Source organism: Aethina tumida, chromosome 1, assembly GCF_024364675.1.
Source record: "Aethina tumida isolate Nest 87 chromosome 1, icAetTumi1.1, whole genome shotgun sequence".
In the NCBI taxonomy this organism is placed as follows: Eukaryota; Metazoa; Arthropoda; class Insecta; order Coleoptera; family Nitidulidae; genus Aethina; species Aethina tumida.
The window spans coordinates 67415625-67442107 of NC_065435.1; the positions used below are offsets into that span (position 1 = coordinate 67415625).

Sequence of the window (26483 nt, forward strand, 5' to 3'; positions counted from 1 at the left end):
TATTGATGAAAGTAACATTATTATAAAAATATAATTTAAATAACCAGAATTTGGTTGTTATGTTAAAATCATACATAGATGTTAAGAAAGGTACAAAAAGGAGAAAACGTATTTAGAAAATACGAATATATTACTTCTAAAATTGCACAACAAATAAAGAGTAATTATAGGTATATAACAAATCAAAGTAAATTTGAAAACTTCATTATTTTACATAGTTTGATCAACGCTATTAAGTTACTAGTCTAATTATATACAAATAAAATAATCTTATACTAAATATAAGTTATAGGGAAGATACTATAAATAAAATGTTTATACAATGTTGTATTCGATGTAAATTACTTCTAAATATCACAAAGTCTTTTAATGATGTTAATTAACTGAAGTATATAAGAAATTGTTATGATGTTTGACTAATGGGTTAATAAAATTTGTTTAAAATCAATTGATAAAACAATTATTTATATATATTTTTTAATCCGGGAATGTAGATCCATCATAACCACTTCTTAATTGACATCATTGCATCTGTCTCTTCTAATTGCACTTTTTACTGCATTTGACAGATGTATATTCCAGGAATAATGAATAAGTAAGAATATTTATAAAAATCCTATGTACAAAAGTTGCATTATCAAATGTTTGTCTTAAGCCTATTTAAAATTTGTACACCTACATATTACAATTACATATTCGTATATGTATATATAAAATTGCGCCTATAATACAATTTTAAAATTTGTACTTTAAAACGTACAATATTTGATTGGTATTCTATATAAACTCACTATTCCTGGGTATCTTCCATCACTTAACTCTGTATTACTGTATCAACGTCATGGATAGAAATTACTAAATTAAAAGAAACCATGCAATCCAGACGCATGATTCGCTATATAAATAAATTACAACAAATACAAAAAAACAACGCCACTGACTGAACCGATGTGCAAAAAAAGAAAACTTTTCGTACCTACTGTTGAGGTAATTGATGGTCTGCATATGAGGAGATCAGCTCTTCGAATTTAATGCACGCGGGTTTCTTTTTTAATTGGATGGGTTTGAAGGGGAAATTTCTATCTATGAGAATGCAGCAATGATATGTGAACAAAATTTTTCTCTTAAAATTAAGTGGTACGATAATGTACTATCTGCGAACGTTGAAACCGTTCGTGCCGTCCGGTCCTTTTGGCAATCGTATCACATTTTCTACGTCGGATTGGCGGGGTTTTTGTATACTTATTCTGGAAATTGTACATAAAATTATGACGCAGGTCACATAGTTAGTGAAATAATTTCGTAAATTTAATATTGTTACAAAAACCTGTTATTGAAGGCAATAATTAAAATTGAGTATAACATGTTACACACTGAGAATTAAAAAGGGTAAATTCTCATGAAAAATCTCTTTTTGGCCAAATTAAAATATCAAAATTGAGAATTTCGCATATTTAATAAAAAATAAAACAAAATGAGATGAGATTATAACATCTTCCGCAAACACATAATATGAGCATTTTTTAATTCATAATATCAAAAAAATATTATGAAATATTTTATTATTACATAATTTATAAATTATTAAATTTGTAGAAACTCAAAAAATTTATATCACTAAAAAAACATTTTCACATTACTAAAATTTTCATTTGAATGGAACGTAATTTTTAAAATATTTTGTATACTGTGGGATTTTTTTTTTTGTTTTAGGTTTTATTTCAGATATTTCTGATTATGATTATTATATTTTCGCTCATGTGTAAACCTAGCAAAAGTGGATTGTTATTAACAAATTTTCCAAAATAATAATTATAAGTATCCCATAATCACATCTCAAAAATGGACAAGACACGATTTTTTTTTCAAGTATTTTTCTAAAAACTAAGTCAGAAGATACATACAAAAACTACAAAAGAGAATTATCTGAGAAAGTTATATCTTCTTAATTGTTCAAGTTTCTTCCTTATATAATAAACTAATTACTAAGTTATAAAATTAAATGACTTCTTATGTTAGTCATTTCATGAACAATGATTCAAACTTTATAAAACCAATATTTCGGCATATATCAGAGTATAATTGTATAAATATTGTATAATACATTCGACTTAATAAACATCAGGTTGTTGAACTACATCCGAGATTAGTTTTGTAACTTGTCATTGTAAAAAGGACTTACTTTTCTTCAACCTTCTCTGGACTAGCTTCACCTAATATTCTAAGTCGTGCTTCTGCATACTCTTGTTCCCTTTGTTGTAGTGTCTTTTTCGGCTGGTACACTTTAGAGTCACTGTTATTTTGGGCATCTTTTGAAGGTCGCTTCAGTATTTTCACAGTGGGTTCTGGAGGCACGTACTGAGATCTTAAGGCATCATCTCCGGTTATTATGATTTTCATTGGTGTTTTGTTAATACTACCATTACTATAACAGAATTAATTAATTAACAAACATATGGAGGGTATGTGATGTACCTTTTACTATCTAATGATTTACTGGGCGCAATGAGCTTGTTAAAATTTTTTTCTAGTACCTAAAAAAAATAGGACATTCTCAGTCAGTTTAACCTTTAGTAACACATGGAACAAGTGCTAAAAATATTATCAATCGCACTGTGTCTAAAATTAGTTTAACACTGTTTAACGAATATTACAAATATATTTACATCAGTCTCGTCGATTTCCTCCCAATTATCTAAGACATCTAATTCTTGCTGTTTGGAAGCCATGATGGGACCCATTTGTCAAAAGAAGTCTTTTCAAAAACTGACAGATGTCAACACGACTAGATACTTTGGGTTCGGGCGGCGCGAAATACCGAATAGGTTGGCACCACTGTCTAACCATCGTTTCTCAGAAATGGACTTGCAATGTATGACGTCAACATTTTTAAATAACTGAATTTCAAACTTGAATCATATATTTTTTTTCGGTAATCTTTTAATGGTAAAGTTGCAGAATCGGTCACTCTAAGGAATATTTGTAGCGCATGCGTCAACTGGATTTGAAATCGTCTGTTTCGGAGATTTTAGACAGCATAGTTGCCAGATTTCATTTTTAACGAAATATGTAGAGAAATGATTTTTAGAAAAATATATATGTAATTTATTGTTTTTCATGTATGACTGTGTATATTATTTATGTGGTTGAATTCGAAAAGAGATAAAATTCAAATCACTTTATTAATTAGTATATTCATTTTTTATTTACTCTATTTTTCTTTGGTAGTTTAACGATCTAATTAAAAGTTCTTTATTAAATAATTAGGTAAATTTACAAAGGTAAATTAGGTAAATTTACAACATTAATATAAAATTAACAAAAAAGATATATTTATATATTTTATAATAAAAAACAAAATCAATTAAAACAAAAAAATCTATTCCACTGGATATTGCTCCCTAATACAATTTAAAATGCTCATAAACATATTATGATTTTTAAATTTATTACTCCATATGAATTCGTGGAGGTACGATGGAAACAGATCTTCCGAGGAACAGTCATGGTCTATGTAACTTGAAAAAAATTGTTCAATGCAAATATAGTATAAATTTATTAATAAATTGGAATAAATTAAAAAATAATAAAAATTAAAAACATTTTTAATTAAATACAATACAATTATCAATATAGTAAAATATATTAATTAATTAACGACCCGTATCAATAAATTAAGATTGTACAAAAAAAATAATAAATGCAGCACACAAATAATCTATAAAGTAAGATAACTTAAAATATGACTGCTAACAAATTAAAAATAATCTTACTAAAGGAATAAAAGTAAAATATTTTAAAAATGAGAAAGATCTATAAAGTAAAATATATTAAATGAGTATACAAATAAATTAAGAAAGTAATTAGCAGAAGAATAGGAATAATATATTGTTTTTAAAAACGCCATGAGAATATAATCTGTAAAGTATAATATTTTAATAATGAGCAATAATCATCAAATTAGAAGAAATAATATACTTACCAAAAAAATAAAAAGTATAATACATACACAACAACACAACAATAATTCAACCATAAAAAATGATTCGAATATTTTGACCGTTGTAAACCGACAACACTGCACTTCAAAATGTTCAAGATGCGCGAAATCAGCGCCTCACGACGCATGCGCTAGATAATGTTTCTTAGAGTGACCGATTCTGCAACTTTACCCTTTTAATTATATCAAATGTATCATAATGGCAATTTATTAATCACAGAATACCCGTTTAATGGTAAAACATCTTATTATATAGAGGGCGATAGTGTCGCCGAAATTTTCAAAAATTATATTAATTTTCATAATCAGCGACTTAGAACCTGTAAAAAGGTTTCAATATAATCGGTTTTTAAATAATTCTAAATTTTAAAACCTTTTAAAAATTATGTGGTGTTTTGAAAATTTTGTAATATCAGTGGTGGTCATTAATATAGCAACTTTTTATAATATTAAATATTATAATCCTAACTATTTTATTTGTGAACTATTGAAATAATATTTGTTCTTTTCTGCTATATTCTAACTAATAATATTTTCTTAAACTACAATACGTTATATAGTGATGGACACAATTATAGCAACTTAATAAAATAAGGGTATTGCGAGGTATGTAATGTTTATTGTTTTTTCTGTTATTGTTGTGTCTGCTTTGTAACTGAATCTTTTAAAAAATTACGTATTTTTTTAATTTTCAATAGACAAAATTATAGCAACCTTTCACTTTACTTTTTTTCATTATTCGAACTGTAAGAAAAATTACAATTCAGCGTTATGAAGACCGGGAAAAATAAGAAGAGATGTCTAATTGAGAAGAAGAGATTTGAGAATATCCGACACAGTATAAGTTCGTCGTGGTGAAAAGGAAAATACCTTGCTTCATTAAGATTGGCATCAAAGAAAAATATTTCTACAACTCTTTCTTATTTTATACAGGCTCATGTATTAGTTATTCCATAGGGTTTCTCTTCTGCTCAATAACATCAGTTTTGACTATTTATGTTCCCATTTAATGTAAAGGAGTCGTATGAAAAAACTATTCACTTTAAAGATAGATGGTTTTAATTGGCATGATTCATAACAAGTTTTAGGTATTCTTACGATATATATAAGGCATGTTTTATCGGTAGCCCGTTTATTCATTAATTGTTCTAAGTATGCATTATGATTCATAGTTCATATCTACAAATACATTATCTAATTGTAATTTATTTATATTATTTAAAATATAATAATTATTTAGAAACACTTAATAATAATAAATTCCTGAAATTACAACAAATAATTATTTATTAATTCTTACTAACATTAACACTTAACTATTTATTGTCATTAACAAATTATTTATTAATTCACACTAATTTAATTTAACACTGACCACTGAAAACCACACAATATAGATAACCCCAAGGCTAAAATAAGAAATACGTAATATAAAGGCGAAGCAAGTAAACGGCGTACATTTTAAAAAATTACATAACATCATGATTTTTATTTTCTCATAAAACATTATTTGTTAAGAGGCAAAACAGCGAAAGAAACAAAAGAAAAGTTGGATAAATATGAGGCTAAGCTCCTTCAGATTACACCGTGAAATATTGAGTCCGAGAGTTTCGTAGTGGCCGAAATCTCCACTGCCTATGAGGTCCTCGAAAAAGATAAAAACCATCAACAGTAAGTATTACTGCGCATTATTGGAGTGATTGAAATCCGAAATCGCTGCGAAACGGCCTTACATGAGGCGAAACAAAATTTTGTTTTTGCAAAACAATGCGCCGGCACACAAGAGCATCGATTTAAGGCTCCAGTTGCTTCCCCATCCACCTTATTCGTCAGATTTAGATCCATCGGACTATTATCTCTTCCCAAACCTCAAAAGATGGCTCATCAATAAAAAATTCAGCCCGCGGAGAAGTATTTTGCAGACCTCCCGGAAAATTAATATTTTAATTTTCGGACAGGATCAAAAAGTTAAAAAATCGCTGGAATAAGTGTATCGATTTGAAAGGACGCCCTCGAAGGCAACTATATTGAATAATAAAATCAAATTCTATCAAAAAATTTTTGCCCAACTATCATGTATGCCAAATGGCCCAAATCGGACAATCCGAAATGTGTTATATAAAGTTCATGTAAAAATAATGGATTTTTTCACCAACCCAATTTTTTTTTTTTTTTGCTGAGGGGAAAGTCAGAAGACAGAAAACCCCCCTCCGGGTACCGATCCAAAAGATCTCAACCCAGATGGAAAACGCATGCGTGTAAACGTATGCGGGTGAGCTGAACCAGAAGACTGAAGCTGACGTAGACGCCAGCCCACTGTCAACTAGTTCGAGAAGAACAAGTTCAATCTGAGGAAGATCAGAGATCTTCCTGGGGATGGATTGGACTTGCAGGTGTTGGATCCGTTAGCTCCCCACTACCACTGGCTTGTGGAGCGGTACAGAGCCCCAAGACCACGACAAGGTGGATCCGTCCTGGGGTCACCAACCCAATTTTTTTTTTTTTTTTTGGGACAGAGAGGGGAAAGTGTAAACCCCTCTCCGGGTGCCGATCCGGAGATCATGACCAAATGGGAACCATATCTGCAAGCACATATGGGGGAAAGGGCGTATATATGACATATACGGGTGAGCTTAACCAGAAGACGGGACTGACAAAGATGCCAGCCCCCTGTCAACTGGTTCCGGAAGAACAAGCCCAATCTGAGGAAGGTCCTAGAACCTCCCTGGGTGAGGATTGGGCTTGCAGTTGATCCGTTGGCTTCCCGCCACCACTGGCTTGTGGAGCGGTACTGCCCGAGATGATGACCAACCCAATATATCTCTGTAAGTATATAAATAAATCCTTATATCCTATACCAGTGGTATCTGTTCTATACGATGAAACATAACCAGCAAATTCAAACTGGACCTTTTGCAGTTCTGTGCAACCTACTTCTCAGTCTCATTTCCTCAAGATTGGTTTTAATTTAATAACAAAACGCCGTTAGTAAATACAATTTTTTAAATGCATTTTATTAGTCATGCATTTTATTAGCATTTTTAAAAAATTGGAATTTCAATAGCTTGTAACTCAATTATATTTTACACTGTCTAAATAATAGTATTAGCAGACAAATAATTTAATTACATTTATAACGAAATCTCTCTCGATCAGGATTGTTCCTTACTCTGGAGGCTAGTTTAAATATAATAATCATTTGAAAAAATACATCGTTAACTTATGATTTCCGTATTCAGTGCGCCCAAATTGCCCAAAAATGAAGAAAGAAACAAAACTATGTTAGTAAAAATTATATTTGCTTAGAAAGAGGGTCACTGTATTACTTGTTAAATTGATGAATGAATGAATGAATGAAAATTTGAATTTATAAATGAAATAAAAAACCTATCATTTATTATCTGGTTTAATTAAAGAAATTATAATGACTCAGAGACGTATCTAGAAAATATATAACAGATAAAAAATTAATATTAAATTATTTAAACCTGAAGAAAGATTTAATTTTTCAGATACATTTTCTATAGATAGTATTAATAAAACTGATACACTTTTTGTGCAAGTATAGAATAGAATTTTTAATTTACTTAATAACAATTCCGAAAATTCATATTAGGTACACGAAAAAGTAATTTACATTTTAGAGTTTAACTAAGATTAAGTATATAGTTTCTCTTATTCTTCTTCCTATTCTTCTACTTTTTCCTCTCTATTTCTTCTATATATTTTCTCCGTAAACATATATATTTAAGCACCACAGAATTATTTTTTGATCATAATTTTTCACTTGTAAAAAACACATAAAATAGATTTCTAATAATAACAACATTGTTACCACAAACACTAAATTTTATTTTAAGCCCTTTACAACGTGTACGTGTAAAGTACCGGTTATCCACAGTAAAATTGAAGACCATTAGGCAACTTGTAACTGGGAAGATTTTTTAAATATTGAATATTTATTCAGGATTATTGAATTGCTTGTATTGATAGGTCACGTACGACTTGGAAATGGATGGGTAATTGTTATTTTAATGATAATTTCCCCCTTTATTGTTATTGTTTATTCATGAGTATTAAAAGTATAAACAATTATTTATTTTTTTTTCAATATTGAATAAATGTAATGAATTTTAACATTCACACGTCGTGGCTCTCTTAGTCGAGGTCTCTGTATCATTTCCGATAATAATAATATTATTAATATATTAATATAATATTATATTATATCTAAAAAATTATTAATAATTTTCCAAGAAGTCATAGAATACGTCGCATTTTCAGTAGATTACATTTACAATGTTTGACATGAGGGTGATTGGATCTTTCTTCAACAAATTGGTGCAACACGATGGATGATAAAACAACCTAACTGATCTTGAGTTTGGACACTGAACATAAACAAAAAAATGGACAGTCGAGTTTATTATGGAGTAACCCATGTAGAAACTTCAGGATTACGACTTCCCGTCGTGTTTCTAGAAGAAGAATGACAATTACTGAGAAAAATATTATTATCTAAGTCTCTAGGTCTGAGGAAATTCAAATCTTTAAGATATCTTCGTTGGACTGCCTTAATACAACGGATGTGAATAGTATATAGTAGATGAGATACCAGATAATAGATCCATAGACCCCCATTAGGGATTCAAAGAGAATTTTTAAAGTTGATCTATTTGTAAAATCTCTACAGTTCCTATATATGAGCCCATATGTCGAATTAGTGTGGTTAACAAAACAGCTTGAAGTTGAAATACACATCTAATTAATCTCATCAGTGTATAACAAGCCTTTACCTTATTAAAATAAGGAAATCCACACTTTGACGAATTTTTGGAATAATGCATAACGATGCGCTTATCGATGTCTCAATGTTTGGAATGTCACACTGCTATCAATTTGATTAAATGTTTTCACATCGTCGGCTAATAAAAGGGTGTGACAAAATCTCAGCGGTATATTGGAAGAAGCAAGTAATATTCGAAATTGTGAAGCGAGAACGTATAAGTCCATGCTGGTTTGGCGAGATGAAATGACTGACTGATGAATAACTGTGACTCTATAGCAGGGATTCAAACACTTTCGGGAAACTGAAGTATAAGTGTTTAGAATCAATTTAAAAATTGTGCAAAGAGGAAAAACCAACACTAATGAATAATTTTTAAACAATATTGTATTACTATATGCAAAATTTAATAAAGAATATTTAAAAATTAGTTACAAATAAATTTTTACCTTTTCATTAAGAACTTCACTTTATGTGACTATAAATAATTTTTGTAAATAAAAGAATTGTAGTATTGCGTATCTGTTTAGTTATTAGAATTAATATAATAAAAATATTTTAAAAATTAAAAGCGTATTGTTTTTGTTTTGCTCTTGCTCTTTGGAATTTTTAGGTATAAATAAATTTCCTAGTGCGCCAACCTAAAATTAGAAAGAACATTTTAGAATAATCGTGAACGGGCTAAATAGAATATAAGAGGTGTGCAGATCGACTCCCAAAAGTTAATTATAAACTGACAAAACAGTAACAGTAATCAGTCGAGGTGATATTCAAGTGTTGCTAGACTACTGTCGTTTTTAAGTAACATGCCCGACAAAAATAAGGTGAAAACGAATAAAATGCATTACATTTTTCACGACTAATAATGTGATATTATAAATGTTATAGGAAAGATTTTCTGTTGAGACCAATGATCAAGTGGGTAGATACGTTGTTGCCAGTGAAGATTTAAAACCCGGTGATATTATATTCTCCGAAATACCGTTTGCGTATGGTCCCAAGTCAGGTAATTAAAACATTTCAATGAATTATATAAAAGTGTTCTACTAGTATTTTATTATACACAATAAAGAGTATTAGTATACTAATTTTAGTGTGTCTGTTTCTTTCAGATACAGCATGTGTTTGTTTGGGATGTTGTTCGGCTGTAGATTGTAGTGTACTGTGTACGAAATGTAGCTGGCCAGTTTGTGGACAAGACTGCGAAAATTTATCGGTGCATCGTGATGGTGAATGTGATGTTTTCACAAAAGCCGGCGTCAAATTTCAACCAGTGGCAGATCCGACAGAAATATGTTTGCAATACGAATGTATAGTACCTTTAAGGTAAAATTTGCATAAAATTTAAATTTAGTTTTGAATCTTGAAGTATAATTTGAACAGAAATTAAATATTTATTGAATTGGAAAAAATATATTAAATAAATTTATTTAATTGAAATAATCATTTTTTTTTCATTTTTTAGAGTATTACTGGCTAAGGAGAAGGATCCAAAACGATGGAAGGAAGAGGTAGAAATGATGGAGGCACATAATGATATCAGAAAGGAAAAACCTATTTGGAACTTTAATGATGTGAACATTGTACAATATTTGAGAGGTCCATGTAAACTTGACAGATTTTCTGAAGATCTGATACATACAGTTTGTGGGATCATCGAAGTCAACGCTTTCGAAGCAAGGACTCCAGTTGGATCACCAATAAGGTATAATATTATTGTTAGCATATTTTTCACATTTTTCAAAGTTTTATTGTTTTTTGACATTTTTAATAGTATTTACAATCATAATTTTTTCATATAAAAAATAATAAAAGCTCAGGTACAGAAAAAACATTATATTTTAACTTTTATAATAAAATAAATATATATTCAAACTTCAAATATTTATTTTATATCTAAAATGTGGAAAATATTTTTCATTTATAAAATTGAATGATCTCTGTTTTTAATGGCAAGTGCATATTTATTTGGCATAGAGACAATTAATTTCTGACACAGCTCAACTGGTATAAGGGTACCAAACTCTCCTCGTGTCTTTCCACAATATTTATTTACTAGACGTTTTCTTAATAGAAATAAATAATAGAAATAAATACATCAATTTTATTTTTTATAACCACTGCTTCACCATTTAAGCTGTGTCTTTTTGATCATTATCTTGCTGATAGATGTACTTAAGGGTATATTTATTTCGGCATAAGTATACTAAGTATTTCCATATATATTCCTTTGACATGTAATTTTTTATCTAGAATAATAGACTTACACCAGTGCATGTATGTTTCTGTTACCAAGCTTCGCAGTACTTTGTATTTTTAGAATTAAATTCTACATTTTTTCCTCATCTTACATGCTGTTTACCATTAGATCTAAACATATTTATTTTTGTTTCCCTACTATAGATGATATTTTTTCAATAGTGATTATAGTTTTCGTTAAAATTAGATCTAGCAAATTTCAATCGATCTTATTTAGATGTGGAACTTTTCTGTCAATTATCCCATGTAGATATAAGTTTCCTAATCGTCTTCTGTTGGTTCTAGAAGTGACAATTAGGCCCAGTCGATTTTTTATATTAGACAATGTGGTAAACGTGTCCCTCTTCCAATCTGTTTGTCATGTCTTTGGCTTGTTATCCGTTGTTGATCTCTGATTTCTTGTGGTTTATTTGTTAAGTGTTGTTTCTTTAAAACTTTAGTATTAACACACTCAGAACGCTTTAATGTATCCGCAATAAATACATAAATTTCGCAGTTGAAAAATTCAATTTCTTCTGGAGTATGTTCTCTTAAATTATAATGGTATAAAAGTAATTTGTAGTAAATATGTATAAGAAATAGAAAAAATAACATTAATAATCAAGTTTTTCTTAATTAATTGACTGAAACTATTAACGTATTACAATACAATATATAATTGAAAGGCCTAACCACATTAAATTTGTTAAAAATACATTATATGATTAATATAAATAAATAGATACAATATTATATTTAAAACAGTTATTTTATACTCTATAATAGTATTATTTTGACTATGTATCATGTACTGTTCACATACTCAGAGGATTCATTTTTTGTGTATATCTTGGAGTAATAGAGAACAGTAAATAATTAAAAATTCAGACAACAATTTGGTGTATATTCATCAGTATAATTTTTAAAACTAATAATGAGTTGGATCTTAACTAGAATCCATACACTCACTGATTATCCTTGGCATTGATCTAATGAGGTGATCCATTCCATCCTAAAATATCAATTCTATACTATATTGAATATTCACCAAGTTTTGTTGAAGAATTTAAAATTCTCCTAGCTCTAGATTTTGCTGGTCACGGCAAAAGAGTTCTATAATAAAGCAGCAAAAATATGTTCCCACGACTTTTTGGATGTTTCGTTAGGCTGTCAAATTATGTTTAATAAAAATTTCTCCAGATGTTTGATATACAGACCTCTCCATAAAAAATGTGGATTTTGCAACAAAGTAGTATTCGTCATTGAAAACGAATTTATACCATTCTACATTTCAAAGCTATCGTTCTCTGCTCCAATCTGTGTGAGAGGAATGACAAACTTGTGATGATAAGAAAAACGAGCAAAATACCGGTAAAAATCATTCCTTCTTCTATAGACTAGTGGTGGACAATTGAATGAGTCTCATAAAGCTATCTTTTGGACCTAAAGTTTTAATACTGTGGTCTTGACGTTCATTTGTCGCTCGACGTCATCCTCAACATCTTGCACGTCGTTAACGACCTTCTTCAGACTAGCTTCCACAAATGAAAGTTCTGTCTCTTTTAAGAAAAGACACCTTCTATCAAACGAACTTAGGCGAATCACATTTGAAATCATTGAAAGAATCCTCTATATTTACAAATTTAACACAATCACAAAAATCGACTCATCGACAAACAACTTTCTAAATCTATAATTTTTGTCCCCATATAGAATAATTTACACACCAAATTTTGTAAAAATTGTGTGGTATAATATTTTACATTTTTATGTGATATTTACAATTTCAATTTTAGATGTCTCTATCCAAAATTGGCTATCATGTCCCACAACTGCGTTTCCAATATACATCATGCCATCGATTGTTGCGGAAAATATGACGAAAACGATTTTAGGTAAGTACCCAACTGATAAATTATTTTGAGTCAGACTTTACTCAGTAAAATTATGTTTTAAAATATAACTTATAAACAGAGCCAAGTACAAATTTAATTCAACGAGTAATTTGTTTTGCTTAGTACCTTTTAAAATACAACAAATAATTTGGCTTGTTTCAGAGTCACAGTGAGGGCAGCAACAGATGTGCCAAAAGGAGGCGAGCTTTATAGCAGTTATACATATTCATTGTGGCCCACATTGGTACGCAGGGTTTATTTGAAGGAAAGCAAATTTTTCGATTGCACCTGTTCGAGATGTTCGGATAAAACTGAACTTGGAACGCACTGCGGTACACTTAAATGCAACAAATGTGATAACGGTGTAATAGTGTCTTCAGAACCTTTAGGTAAGTAAAAAATATTAATTTCATTCGCATGTACTTACCAATGAGGTGACTTGCAGAATATGCGGCAGAATGGAAATGTACCCACTGCGAGTTCAAAACAAGTCCGCTTGCTGTAAAGAAAGTTTATGACGCGATTCAGGCAGATATTGATGCGGTTGAACACTTGGCTGGAGCTGAAGGTATAGAAGCGAGGGAATCACTTTACAGGTAACATATTTACATTATTCAAATAAAGATTTCAAAACAATATTGTTTTTCCTGTACTTTATAGGAAGTATCGGTCGGTGTTGCATCCCAAAAGCTCCTACATGACAATGTTAAGATATTCTCTCATTCAACTTTATGGCAACTCTGAAGGTTACACCATAGACGACTTACCTGATATTCTGCTGGAACGAAAAATCGAACTTGCTCAACTACTTTTGGAAGTCTTAGATGTGATAGAACCTGGCCACTCGAGAATAAGAGGAATAACATTTTACGAATTACACTCTCCAATGTTAATTTTGGCCCGACATCAATACCAAAACGAGGTCATCGATAAAGAAACCTTGAGAACTAAAATGAAGGAAGCCATGGATATTTTGGGAAAGGCCGCGGAAATTTTGAAAAACGAACCGCTCGGCATGCCTGAGGGTCAAATAGGAAGGATCGCACAAATGGCACATCAACAATTGACTGACAATTTCGAACTTATGGTGGAAAATGCTTAACGTTGGAATGATTTAGAGTAATTCAGTTATCAGTATTAATACTAGAAACTGTTCATTTTATTTAATACATTACTAAATTAATAAAATATTAAGTAATTGCATTTTTGATTAATAATAGCTTATCTAATGTTGAAATTTGTATGTTTAGTTTGTAAACTTAATTTAATTTTATAGAACAGTTATTGTACCAAAAATGTGATAATAATGTTGTGCACATTAAAGACACCTATTAGAGAAAATTATGATGATGGGTTCGAAACCATAGACAAAATTACAATTTTAACAATAAATCTCCTGTTAGACTTTTCTGAACACATTTTAAAAAATTGATTGCTGATTGATTGATTTTGGACCTGTGAGAATTATCGCTAAATACCTTTGCTAAGATTGAGTCAAGTTTTAAGAAATTTGTCTTCAATTTTTGTCCTTAATTTTTGAAAATGTGAACACAAATTGGAGAAGATGGTTTTACTTCATTAATTTGGCACTTTCCAACCTTTTATAAATTAATTCTATTCAAATTTTCTTCATTATATTTCTTAAATTGTTTTCTATTAAAAATTTTAGGAGAGGTAGTACGCCATTTAATGATCTGCAATCATGTCTTAAATAAATAATATACAGTTTAATTCGTAATCGTTCTTTATCATGTGGAGATAATATAGGGAAGTGAATTCATCCCGTGACGTAACTGCTAGATGTCCTGAAATCGCACAATTGCACAATTTATAATGTCAAATATTAATATAATAAGTGCTCAAATGCGTGAAGTGTTGCTCAGACAGTCCGTGTTCCATCGCGGAGAAGAGGTGATAATCAGAAAGGGCTAGGTCTGGTGAATACAACGAGTGGCCTAGTTCCTAATCAAGTGAAAAAATCCTTTCTTTCAGCACTTTGGCTGAATGCTAAGAAACGTTGTCATGCTGTAAAATGATTTTTCCGTATCTTCGAGTACATTTTGGCTGTTTTCTGATGAATGCGTGGATCCAATTGTTGTCGGGGGAGGACGCAGGACACTACTCCTTACTGATCCCACCATACACATAGTATCCTCTTCTTGTCAAATCGATCAGGTCTTGTACTCGATGATGATAGTTGTTCTGGCGTTATCCATGACATTTTGTGTTTAAGAAGATGTCCTTTCTATCGCCAATTACAATCCGATGCAAAAAATCCTTTCTTTTGTAGAGTAAAAGCATAATTTCATACTCTTTTTTCGTGTTTCATTTGTCATTCAGTTAGTGTGGAATTCAATTTCTAACTTTTTGTATTTTTAACATGGTTCTCAGGTGATCGGAAATGGCGTGCCGAGTGACATTCAACTACTCCGCCATCACTTTTTGTTGTTTCATTATTGGACGAAAATAATAATTTTCGTCCAATAATGATTGTAATTCTCTTTTTATTTTCAAATTTCTTTGCGCGATTTTCGCGTTCTTTATAAATAACATCGCTGTAACTCTCGACTAGAAGAAACAACAAGAAACAAGAAAACAAGAAAATCATCACATGCCTCAAATGTTGTTCATTTGACTCAAAATTCGACATGTTGATCACGAAAAAGAAATATGTTACTAACTCGTAACTAATGTTGTTATAAATATTATTTTGATGCTTGAATGATGTTAAAGTCATTCTTCAATTTTTGTCATGTTGTGTGTGATTTAAATGAGTCTTGGTATCACGAAAAATACGAATGCAGGAAAAACATTTGTATATAATATAATATGACATATAACATTTTGGAAAAATACCTACATATTGTGAACATGAAACGCTACCTATTTATATAGAATCTCAAGAAAGAATAAGAAACAAAATTGTTTAGTGTTAATACATTTTTTTGTGTATATGTAATAACTAAAGTCCCCTACTAAGAAGGAGTATATGTGATAATTTGTATCGTTCAAGAATTGCGATAAAAGGGCCTATTAAACTAATCAAGTAACAGCGACTACCAAAATTATTATGACATTGTCACTTGACAAAGAAACGCTCCTTGATCCAAATGTGGACCACACTCATATAAACTGTTATCCCTCGGTCCTACATTATTAGTCCTCAAATGTTTAATTTTATTAGAAAATGCAAAATGTTGATCCAATTTTATTAAAAAAAAGAAGGCTTTGTCCAATTCTCTCTTATTCAGTCTTCCTGTACTCCTTTTGTTTATTTTTGTGAGGTTGCGTTTGAAACGAAAAAATCATGCTATTACTTTATGCAGCGTGAAATTCTATGCTAGCCTCGAACTTTTCAGCCCAACCGTTATTTGTTGAATCTTTTCAGTTGACATAAATATCTAAAATATTTATATGGTAAAAAAATTGTCACATGCAGTTACCATAGCCTCTGGATGAGAGGGATATATAAGAAATATTGAGGTATGTGGCATAGGAAATGTGGAAGAAGGAATGTCCAACTTCATGAATCATAATTACTCTCATGATCGGTCGGTTCCTTGGTAGAGTAAATTTTAAGACACTCTTCTCTCCTCTATTGTATCCTTCCAATTTTTTTTACAATTTCCACAGGTGAAATTAGGAATCCACATTTTGGCCTGGCTGTTTATAAGGATGACCTTAATGGCAATCGACAAAACAAAAATTGTCAGGTGCATGCTAGCAATATCACCTTTTTATTCCGGATATCGACATCACTTAATTAACTGAAGCGAAAATATCACATACAAAGGTTTCCTGATGAAAACATACAAGCTTTCAGCTCAAAATCAAATATTAGTTGATAGAAAGATCATATTTCACTCTATTTTGTCATAACGTACTGGAATGACAAGGTGCAGGATTGTTGCAAATTAAATCTCCTACAAAATACTACGAGGCTTTTTTAAATCAAAACAACACGTGTCTCTAGTCGATTTAAGTTAATTTTCTGAAAATATCAAGTTTTTTGGAATTTTTTTTTTGGAAATAAATATTTACATTCAAGATTAACTAAGGTGAGTTTATTGTTTTGTAAATTATAGTTTGTAGGAAATGATGTCTTTTCATTTTTGATATTTTAATATGAGCTCAAATTACTCGGCGAACTAAAGTTTATACATAGTTTAAGTTTACTTTATTACGTTAATCGTATAACATGTAATCTTGAAAAGAGACAGGTAGAAGTATGGCATAATATTCATTAAATAGTGCATCAAAATGCAACACGGAGTCAGGAAACAGATTAAAGAAATAATCTGTTCTTAAAAATTTAAATTAACATTCGATTCACTAATTTTAATGTACTATTAAATTCATATATTAATTTATTTCTTTTCCTTTTTTACAATATCGTCTTTTGAATATACATAATAATATATAATAAAATAAATATAAAATGTTAAAACCACTGAAATATATATTCCTATTCGCATATATCAATTTTGTTGTAATATTTGATATTTGCAACGTTTCACGTATTTATTTTAACTATTTCTTTAAGTAGTTGTCATATGATGTTCACACACAATTAAACACATAACATTTAAAGGATATATAAGTACCAACACCGTCTTAAAATAAATAGAATCCAGAAACTTCATTTTGCATTGATTTGCATTGTATTAGTAATATATCATATATGTTTTATTTATGTTTTCAGAAGGATACGAATTCAAGAAGATCAGGTGATGAGGTAAGTTATAAAATAATTATTTATACAAATATAGATTTAAACTAAAATGGTAATTTTAGTTTAAAGTAATTTAAAATATGTGCTGCATTACAATTACTAAGCATGACGAATATTTTAACAGCTAACAATGTCTGGAAGACGACCCTTTCGCAGTTCCTTTCGACCAGGAACAGCAAAACAAGAAACTGGACCAGTCATGTTCTACGCAGAAGATCACGAAAATTTGGACGGTATTGAAAGAAATTATGTAGAATTTTTGTATGGCGTGAGAAAAAAATTATTACTTAATTTTTCAAATTACACATAAATAAAAAAACTAGAATTTACTATTTCAAAAGGAATATTTAAACAAATTCTAGATACAATTCAGTCTAGTGGTATTCAATGTTCAGCAGCCGGAGCAGCAATTCAATAAATTTTCCTTAAAATTTTGTTCAAATTGTTTGAAAAATCAAGATAAATTTTGACGAAAACTTATAAATCAATTATAACATACACATTGTGTTTTTAAAATGCATAAGACTTTACAATTTACAAATATTTAATAAAACATACAATAATTAATCTAATCTTTGACGTAAAACGTAAATAATGTTTGTTGATGTACTCTTTGATTATCCCAATGTCTTAATTGAAAATGAAATTTAGGTATATTTTTATTAATTAATTAATTATTCACAAGAAAAATAAATAAAGATAAAATATTTACTTATAATAGTAAGGGTTAGAAATTGTTACTGTAAGTATAAGTATCGACTTTATAACAATCAAGTATAACAAGAACGATTTTTACGATCAATAATCTGTATTAAACAATTTAATATTACAACCCAGTTTATCACCTGAAAAGGTGTTTCTCTTAATTATTTTACATTGAAAAATGAAAATGAGTTGTTTAGCAATCCAGTAAAGCTTCAATTTATATCATACATATTACATAGTCAAAATACAGGAGGTTGCCCAGAAACAGCAAAAGAAAAACAAACAGGATTTTCATGTAGAACCGGATTTATTCCTGTCTTGAAGTAGTTTCTTCCAGCTAATGTAAATATCGTCTGTTAACTTTTTTAATTATCCCAATGCATAAAATATGTTATACAAATTAGGATTTGCAAAATGCAATATTCTATTGTTTTTCTTTATTCTACACAAGAAAAATAAATAAAAATGAAATATTATTTAATACTTTGTCTGATGATATTGTCTTATTTTGGTGGTGTGGAACATTATGGAACTGATGAAGACAATAAAGGAGGAAAGTATCATGATGTCAAAAGTGGCAAAAATATATCGCCTAAAAAAATGTTTATCTGATCAGGAAATATAGATAAGATAAACTTCCACATTTATTTAATCAAAGCTGGTAAATATGTTAAAACTCGGTTTATTAAATTTTAGAGTAACATATAAATATAAAACTACACACAACAGCAATGTCTAGGGATAGTTTTTTGTTTAAAAATTTAGACAATGTGGGCAAGGTTATAGGGTCAATTATTTGCTATCTATACAATAGTACAACTACATTATCATTATTTTAGACGGTTTACAACCGACAGTAAATTTTATACTTGTATTTTTTTCCATTAAAATGAAACCAAACATTACTACGTTGACAATTTTTTTAATTCTTCCTATAAAAAACATTGTTTACCTTTTATTTTATTCATATAAGTCAGTATAGTGCTAATTAACTATGGAGCGAACAAATCTAACTAGAGAAGAAATGATAAGGGCAGAGGGTCTTTTGGGGGGTGGCATGAATCAAACACATGTTAAGGTTTCTCTGTAAAACACAGTTATTAAATTTTAAAGGTACGTATGAATAAAGCCATTATCAATTAACATTAAAAAATTATATATTATCATATATCAACGCAGAAAGGATTTTTACAATTAGTAATTTATATTAATCAATTTTTATTGTCACCTACTTATTAAATTGCGTCAGTGCAATAAAATATGACAACCACCAGTTCACCATCTGAAAAATTTTTCTTTTAATTATTCAACACTAGTTAATAGATATTTGTATTGTCTACCAATCCAATAAAACTCCAATTTATTTCACACATGTCATATAATCTAAATGCAGGAGGATTTATATGGTTTTCGCAATAAAATAATTCTCTCTGAAATTCATTGAAAAGAACTATTAATTAATTAATTTTCGTAAAGTTTTTATATTTTTCAATTTAATATACTTAAATATAATTTAACTTTCAATTTGAATGTGTATAAAATAGAATTACCTACTTTATTGTATAATTTTGATGAAGCCATCGTTTGCTGTGATGTCAATGAGGATATGTTTATATGCGTTTCTAATTCATAAATACAGTCTCGCACCTAAAATATTAATTGGTATAATTACCCATAAAAGGCGACTAATGGAGACACATCTTAGGCTACATTGACTCGGATAATCTTTGCAATTACTGCACAGTTCACACATTTTGTATATCAAATGCATTTTGCTCATAATGAGGCTTTATGTCGATCTAAAAAATACCATATTATTATAGCGCAGGTCATCCGAACCAATGTTCCGAAGTAGTGTTTATAAGCTTACTATTTTTGTAGCACTTTCTAAAACACATACAATAGAAAGCGTCTCTATTGTGAGTGAAACGCTCCAAATAAAAAAATAGTAATTTTCTATCATAAAGTGTAAAACAGATTCTATGCTCTTCATGCCTGCCAAAATGTTGAATATAAATAACATTGAAATAAAAAAATTAGCGAAAGTCATTAGTAACGGAAAACTATAAAACTGATCAATTTTTAAAAAGAGTATTTTTAAAAAAATTATTTCTTTTTGACACTTTTCCGTTCTTTTAACACATTGTGATTTTAGTATATTGCTAATACCAAGCATACAATTTGTGATGTTGGATATAACGAATACATAGGCTATTTCGAAACTCGTCTTAATGAGATACTGAATATAATACGATATTAAACAATAATAATTTGGCTCATCCAATAATGCATACACAACGTCAGAGAAAACGTAAATAAACAAGGAAATCACTTTTAATATAAGATAATTTTTCATAATTTTACCATTTTTTGATTCGTTGTATTTACTTAATTTGTTCAAACTTATGACTATTCTTTTGAAATATCCAGGCTTTCTATAATTATTTACATAAATCAAAATCCAATGTAAATGCGTCATGATTAAAAATAATAATTTAGAGAGGTTCTCTTCTTCAACACAATTAAACGCATTAATCGACAGCATTGAAAGTATTATAATTAATGCGACTCCTGTATACATAGTGCTGGAGATATTCCATATCACACAAGTTCTGGTGTTATTGAGAGAATACGGAAAATGACCCATAATTTTTAACATAATGAAGCACACGTAAAACTTTTCCAAAATATTTTTCTTCATTATTGAATGATAACTATTAGTTACGATGTCGTCATTGATAAACCGAATAATAATAAATTGTAAATATGAAAACTGAAGAAACAAAGTTGCTATTCATAAGTCTATTATTATTATTATTGAATGATATAAATAAAATTAATGATATTAAAGCAATGGCGGCTCGTGAATTTCGAGTCTGATCAGGCACATTATATTAGAACAAAAATAATATTTTATTTTTATATACGCATAATTAACAATATACTATTCGAATGATCAGTGCTTTTGTTATGTAATTGAAAATAGCATAGCCAGCAAAATAATTTAGTCATTACTGTACTTCTTGTTAGCAAATCAAAGTTTTCGTACCACGATATATTAATTCCATGGTTTTTTGTCTCGTATTTGTTAACGTATTCAAATTAGGAATTGGACAGTTTAATTCTTTAACAACAAACATTTTATTATAGTAATGTAAACTGGAAATACACATTTATTTAGTAAAAATTTTACCACGTCAATTTCATTTCTTAACTTAAATTTTTTCGTGTTATTACTAGTTGACACCATGCCATAATGAAAAAGAGATATAATATTAAAAAATCTCTCCACCACTAAATCCATCAGACACACACACAATAAAGCAAACTGCCGGCAAAAAATAGGGGACTTTGCAAGTTCGGTTAAAAAGAGAAAAGTTTAAAAATTGTCAAATATGCATTTTCAATGTTCGTTGATTTAATTAAAGTAAATATAATTGCAAAATGAAAGATTTTGAAAATCGGTTCAATATCTTGTAGCTTCCACAACAGCTTGAATATGATGAGGCATGCTTCGTCACAGATTTGAAATAAGACATCCCGTAACTGCAGAAGTGAGGTAGGAACCGGTTCGAGAGTATCTAACGGCCTTTGAACAACATCCCATATGCGTTTAATGAGTTTCAGATCGGGTGACATCGATGGCAAAGGAAGATGCAAAATTTCAAGTTCCCTCATCATGTTAAGAACACTTCATGAGGCCATACTTTGTCGTCTAAAAACTGGAACTCCGCTCCTACCTCTTCGTTTCCTTTGTGATGATGTCTCTACAATGACGTCCGGCGTCCTAGAGCGATGCTACTCCAAACCATTATTGAACCACTTCTAAAAGCGTGAACTTCTTGGATAAATCCGCGATGCATTTGAAAATTTCTTGCACTCCACGTCCTAACTTCATTATGGAAACCATACTTTGATTCATTAGAATACAGCGCAGCGTTCCATACCATAACCCAATGTTGCCCCCGTTTTTCTTTGTTTCCTTACAAGTCTAATTATCACACTTTGTAACGTTCCTGTCGCTATCACAACCCTATTAATTTCAACTTCACTTAAATAATGTAAAAGCATAATTGTGAACTGTACCACTCGAGAAAATAAGAAAAACAACTAAATTATTTAAATCATTATCATCAGTAATAAGGAATTGTTTTGAATTTTTTTATAGTGTGGTAAATACACAGCATATATAGTTTTTGAAAAAATAATATTCTTGAAAATTTCACCAAATAAATATGTTTTATATTAAATTACGATTGTGTCGGTATTTGAAGATATCTCATTGACCAGAGGTACGCCTCAGTTCCTTTACCATTGAAACAACAGCACAACTTTAAAGCACATTCGCGAATGTTGGAATCAAATAGAAATATTCAAGATTTACTTATGGCGTTAATTGTTTAAAATTACTAATTGCAAATGGATCATTTTTAAAACTTAATTAAATGATTTATTACTAAATAAATTACTAAATAAGATTCTTTTATATTTTAAATAAAAATTATATTTCGTTATCGTAAGATGTTGAAAAATATTATTATATATTTTTCGAATTTATTATCAAACTTTCTTGCTAAATATTGCCAAATCTACTTTTTACTATTAATAGTCTCTACTGTACTAACATACTATTATATAGTTATAGCCTTTTGATTAATATAATATTTATATTTAGTAGTTTAAAGGAATTTAATCAACTACTAGTTAAATTTTAATATATTTTTATTTTATTCTCTAAAATTGAGTTAGATAACATGTATTTGTTTCTCTTTGTGGATATATCATAAGACATAAATTACAATTTTATTACATTTCTATTAGTTAATAATCATCTCCATTCATTTTAAATTGCATCAGCGTAATAACATAAGATAACCACCAGGACATCATCTGAAAAAATGTTTGTTTTTTATTAAAAATTAGTAATATTATAATTTGTTACCAATGTCATAAAAGTCCAATTCATGTCACACATATTATATAGGCGGAATGTAGGCGGATTTAAGTAGTTATCATAATAAAACAATGCATTCTGAAAAAAAAAATGATTTATAAATAAGATAAATAAAAACCAATTGTATATACTTTTCATAAATATATTTTTTTATTACATTAGAAATTTTACGAAAAACAAATTGAAGGTTTTAATAATCTATTCTTATATTCTATTCTTATACAATATATCTGTGAATTCCGTGAACGGATCACAACGGTTGCCTATAATCTGCGTCTCCAAGAACGGCATCAAGGAAGAACGTTGGAACTAGAGTCCAAGTTTGCTTCCAGGTCAAAGGAGAAAACTTTGAATAGCTTTTGTAGAGTAAGGTTTGTTACAAATTTTAACATTTTTTATTTCATTTTCTGTTGGACTTTTATTATTAATCAACCAAAAGGTAATCTGATTATTTTGGTTTATTTATTGACTAAAATATTATTGTAGGGAAGAAAATACAATTTTTTAAAAAATTAAATAAAACAACTTCAATTAAAATCAAAGGAAAGTAAGAATCATTTGTGTTTGAAACTTAACAGATTTGTTAGTGGTGGAATTATTAGGTAGTCTGATACATTTTTGTTGAATTTTCAAACTAATTACTTTCACATTTAACATAAAATCAAAGAAATGTAAAATGAAACCATCACCTTCAATTGACACTTCTCAGCTGAAGTAGAAATATTAATTAATCGATAATCATATAGGTTTAGTTTAGTAAAACAATTTTTCAATACAATTTAATAACAAAATGTAGAACTTAAAAAAATAGGATACGCATATAGAAAAAAACTAAATGTTACTAATGAAATAATAAAAAAGGTTTTTAACATGGAAATATTCAAACTTTTTTTATAACTGTTTAAAAAAATATTGATTAACAGACGTACTATTGACTATTAATGACTACAAGTTCCTGTTTAATAACATTAAACTACAGTATTGATAATTCAAAAGTATAAGCAATTAACGAAAGTAAATATTGTGTATGTCACAATATTTTATGTGGATTAATTTTTGTTTATTTCTAATAGGGTCTTCTCCCTTCTCATTATCTCTTAGTGATACCAATGATATTATTGATTTTTTATAATAATAAGAAAATAATAATTGAATAGTTACGTACTTTTGTGTTTAAATTTGGCTGTGATACCAATGAAGATGTTTTCATATATTTTTCAAATTCGCTAATACAATACTGCATCTAAAAATAATAACAATAAATGATGATCAATTAAAATAGTTTTTGAATGAACGTATAGCCAAAACAGTGATTCGGATCATCTGGTATGTACATTAGTTCACAATAGTTCTTTTTCTAAGTTTTTTTTTTGTGCAAAACTATTTTTGGTCTCACAGTTTAAGAAAAAAAAGAGTATTTGAACTCTGAAGATAATCTGAATCAGTTTCTACAAAACTGAGGCTCAAGTCTGACAACTTACTGTTTCAGTAGCACTTTCTAAAACATATATAAGAGAAACCGATTCTATTGTGAGTGCAATACACCAAATTATTAAATCGTATTTTTCTAATACAAAATTTAAAGCCGTTTCTATGCTGTCTAGGTCTGTGAACATGTCAAATATGAACAGCATTTCTATAAAATAATTAGCGTAAGTCATTAACAGTGGTAAACTGTAATACTGATTATTTTTAAAAAACAATAATTTTAGAGACATTATTTCTTTGTAGCACTTTCCTGTTTTCTTAACACTATTTGTTTTAAACTTATCCTTGAGAGAATGCATACAATTTGTTATTTTGGATATGACGAATACATATGCAACCTCTGAACTCATTTTGACAAAATACTGAATATAATATGCTAATGTACAATTATAGTTTATTTCAAAAGATAACGGTATCACAAAATCTAATAAAAAGTATATACTTAAGGTAATTCCTTTTAAAATTATGTAACGTCTCATAATTTTATCATTTTTTGATTTATTATATTTACTTAATTTGTTTAAACTTTCAATTATTCTTTTAAAATATCCAGGCTTTGCATAATTAACTATGAAAATCAAAATCCAGTGTACATTCATCAAACTTGAATATAATAAATCAGTGATTTTATATCTAGAAGCACAGTCATTCATATTGGCTAACTGCATCCCAAATATTATAATCAGTGTAACTCCTGTATAAATAATGCTTTGTTTATTACAAACCATAAACGTTTTAGTATTATTGAAAGAATATGGAAAAAGTCCCATTATTTTTAACATAACGAAGCACATGTAAAATTCTTGTAGAATACTTTTGTTCATTATTGCCTCGTTAAAGTAAATGATATTAATTTTATTTACACTTTTTAGACTGTTTTTGAGCTCGATTATAATAAATTGGCAATAAGAAAAACACTGCACTTAATTAAATTGAAATAACTTATATATATTATTAAAAACTGTTAATATTAAGAGATAACAATAAAATTAATGATGTTATTTTTTCTGTGTTATTATAAATTGCTTATTATCTATATTGAAAAATGTCTTTATGTATTTATAGGAAATTAATTATATTGTTATCTATTATTAAAATTAAATAATAAAATACACTAAACACTAGACTAAATATTTTTAATATTTTGAATATTACAACAAGTAGCCCAAATATATAATGTCTCATTGCTTTGAATCGAAAACAAAAGGGAGAATCGTTTTCTAATTATTTCTGCTAGACGAAACATTCTCTTCCTCCAGGCTTTGTGCAGACGTTATAATCACTGTAAATCTGTCTACTATCACAAGCGAATTGTATGAAACTGGTGTTAGAGTCAGAAAACGTTTTCAAAACCCCCTGTTATACAGGGAGCGTTGGATTTCCCTCATAGCATGGACCAACGATCACCGCATATGGAACCGAATGGCGTAATTGTTTGTTTACCTATGAGTCTAGGTACTTACACTTTATATCAATCGAATAGCCAAATTGGATAAGGCATGAAAGTTGTCATGGATAGAATATGGCTTCAGTTGTTGCTTATGGAGGTCGTTCTGAAGCAGTGTAAGGACTCATAACAAATCCAGAATTTATGAATGATGTACGATATCACGACTTGACTATTCAACTAATTATTATTCTATCTACTTAATAATTTGAATCAGATTTCGGTTTTCTAGACGACA

At 29.0% G+C, this 26483-nt stretch overlaps 2 protein-coding genes and 2 long non-coding RNA genes across 5 annotated transcripts; 2 read left to right on the forward strand and 2 right to left on the reverse strand.

The window, feature by feature from the left end:
• Positions 1-119: 119 nt before the first annotated feature.
• Positions 120-2804, reverse strand: LOC109608717 (SUZ domain-containing protein 1). Its single transcript, XM_020025244.2, has 4 exons — positions 2667-2804; positions 2476-2534; positions 2183-2425; positions 120-1247 (listed from the first exon to the last, which is right to left on the reverse strand). Exons 1-4 carry the CDS (start codon positions 2739-2741, stop codon positions 1151-1153), a joined length of 474 nt encoding a protein of 157 aa, XP_019880803.1. The 5' UTR covers positions 2742-2804; the 3' UTR covers positions 120-1150.
• A 6601-nt stretch (positions 2805-9405) lies between these two features.
• On the forward strand, positions 9406-14120 carry LOC109608723 (SET domain-containing protein SmydA-8-like). The gene is made up of 8 exons (XM_049965062.1): positions 9406-9610; positions 9675-9792; positions 9899-10112; positions 10252-10491; positions 12821-12919; positions 13082-13308; positions 13365-13515; positions 13580-14120. Exons 1-8 carry the CDS (start codon positions 9593-9595, stop codon positions 14019-14021), a joined length of 1509 nt encoding a protein of 502 aa, XP_049821019.1. The 5' UTR covers positions 9406-9592; the 3' UTR covers positions 14022-14120.
• Positions 14121-19347: 5227 nt separating this feature from the next.
• Positions 19348-22670, forward strand: LOC109608741 (uncharacterized). Of its 2 annotated transcripts, none has more exons than XR_002192315.2 (3): positions 19348-19469; positions 21837-21915; positions 21978-22670. It is a non-coding gene; the product is annotated as an uncharacterized LOC109608741 (long non-coding RNA). The 2 variants fall into 2 exon arrangements; XR_007547085.1 differs by having other exon boundaries at positions 21984-22670.
• LOC126264346 (uncharacterized) lies at positions 19534-20204 on the reverse strand. Its single transcript, XR_007547086.1, has 3 exons — positions 19911-20204; positions 19697-19786; positions 19534-19638 (listed from the first exon to the last, which is right to left on the reverse strand). It is a non-coding gene; the product is annotated as an uncharacterized LOC126264346 (long non-coding RNA).
• Positions 22671-26483: the final 3813 nt, after the last annotated feature.

Excerpts from the sequence above, each read along its gene's own strand:
- LOC109608717 (XM_020025244.2), bottom strand. The coding sequence starts at position 2,741 with ATGGGTCCCATCATGGCTTCCAAACAGCAAGAATTAGATGTCTTAGAT. Across the intron at positions 2,535-2,666 it reads AGGAAATCGACGAGACTGAT|GTACTAGAAAAAAATTTTAA; the intron begins GTAAATATATTT and ends TATTTTTTTTAG. Across the intron at positions 1,248-2,182 it reads CCAGAGAAGGTTGAAGAAAA|AATAAGTATACAAAAACCCC; the intron begins GTAAGTCCTTTT and ends TACAATTTCCAG.
- LOC109608723 (XM_049965062.1), top strand. Across the intron at positions 10,492-12,820 it reads CCAGTTGGATCACCAATAAG|ATGTCTCTATCCAAAATTGG; the intron begins GTATAATATTAT and ends TTTCAATTTTAG. Across the intron at positions 13,516-13,579 it reads GCGAGGGAATCACTTTACAG|GAAGTATCGGTCGGTGTTGC; the intron begins GTAACATATTTA and ends TGTACTTTATAG.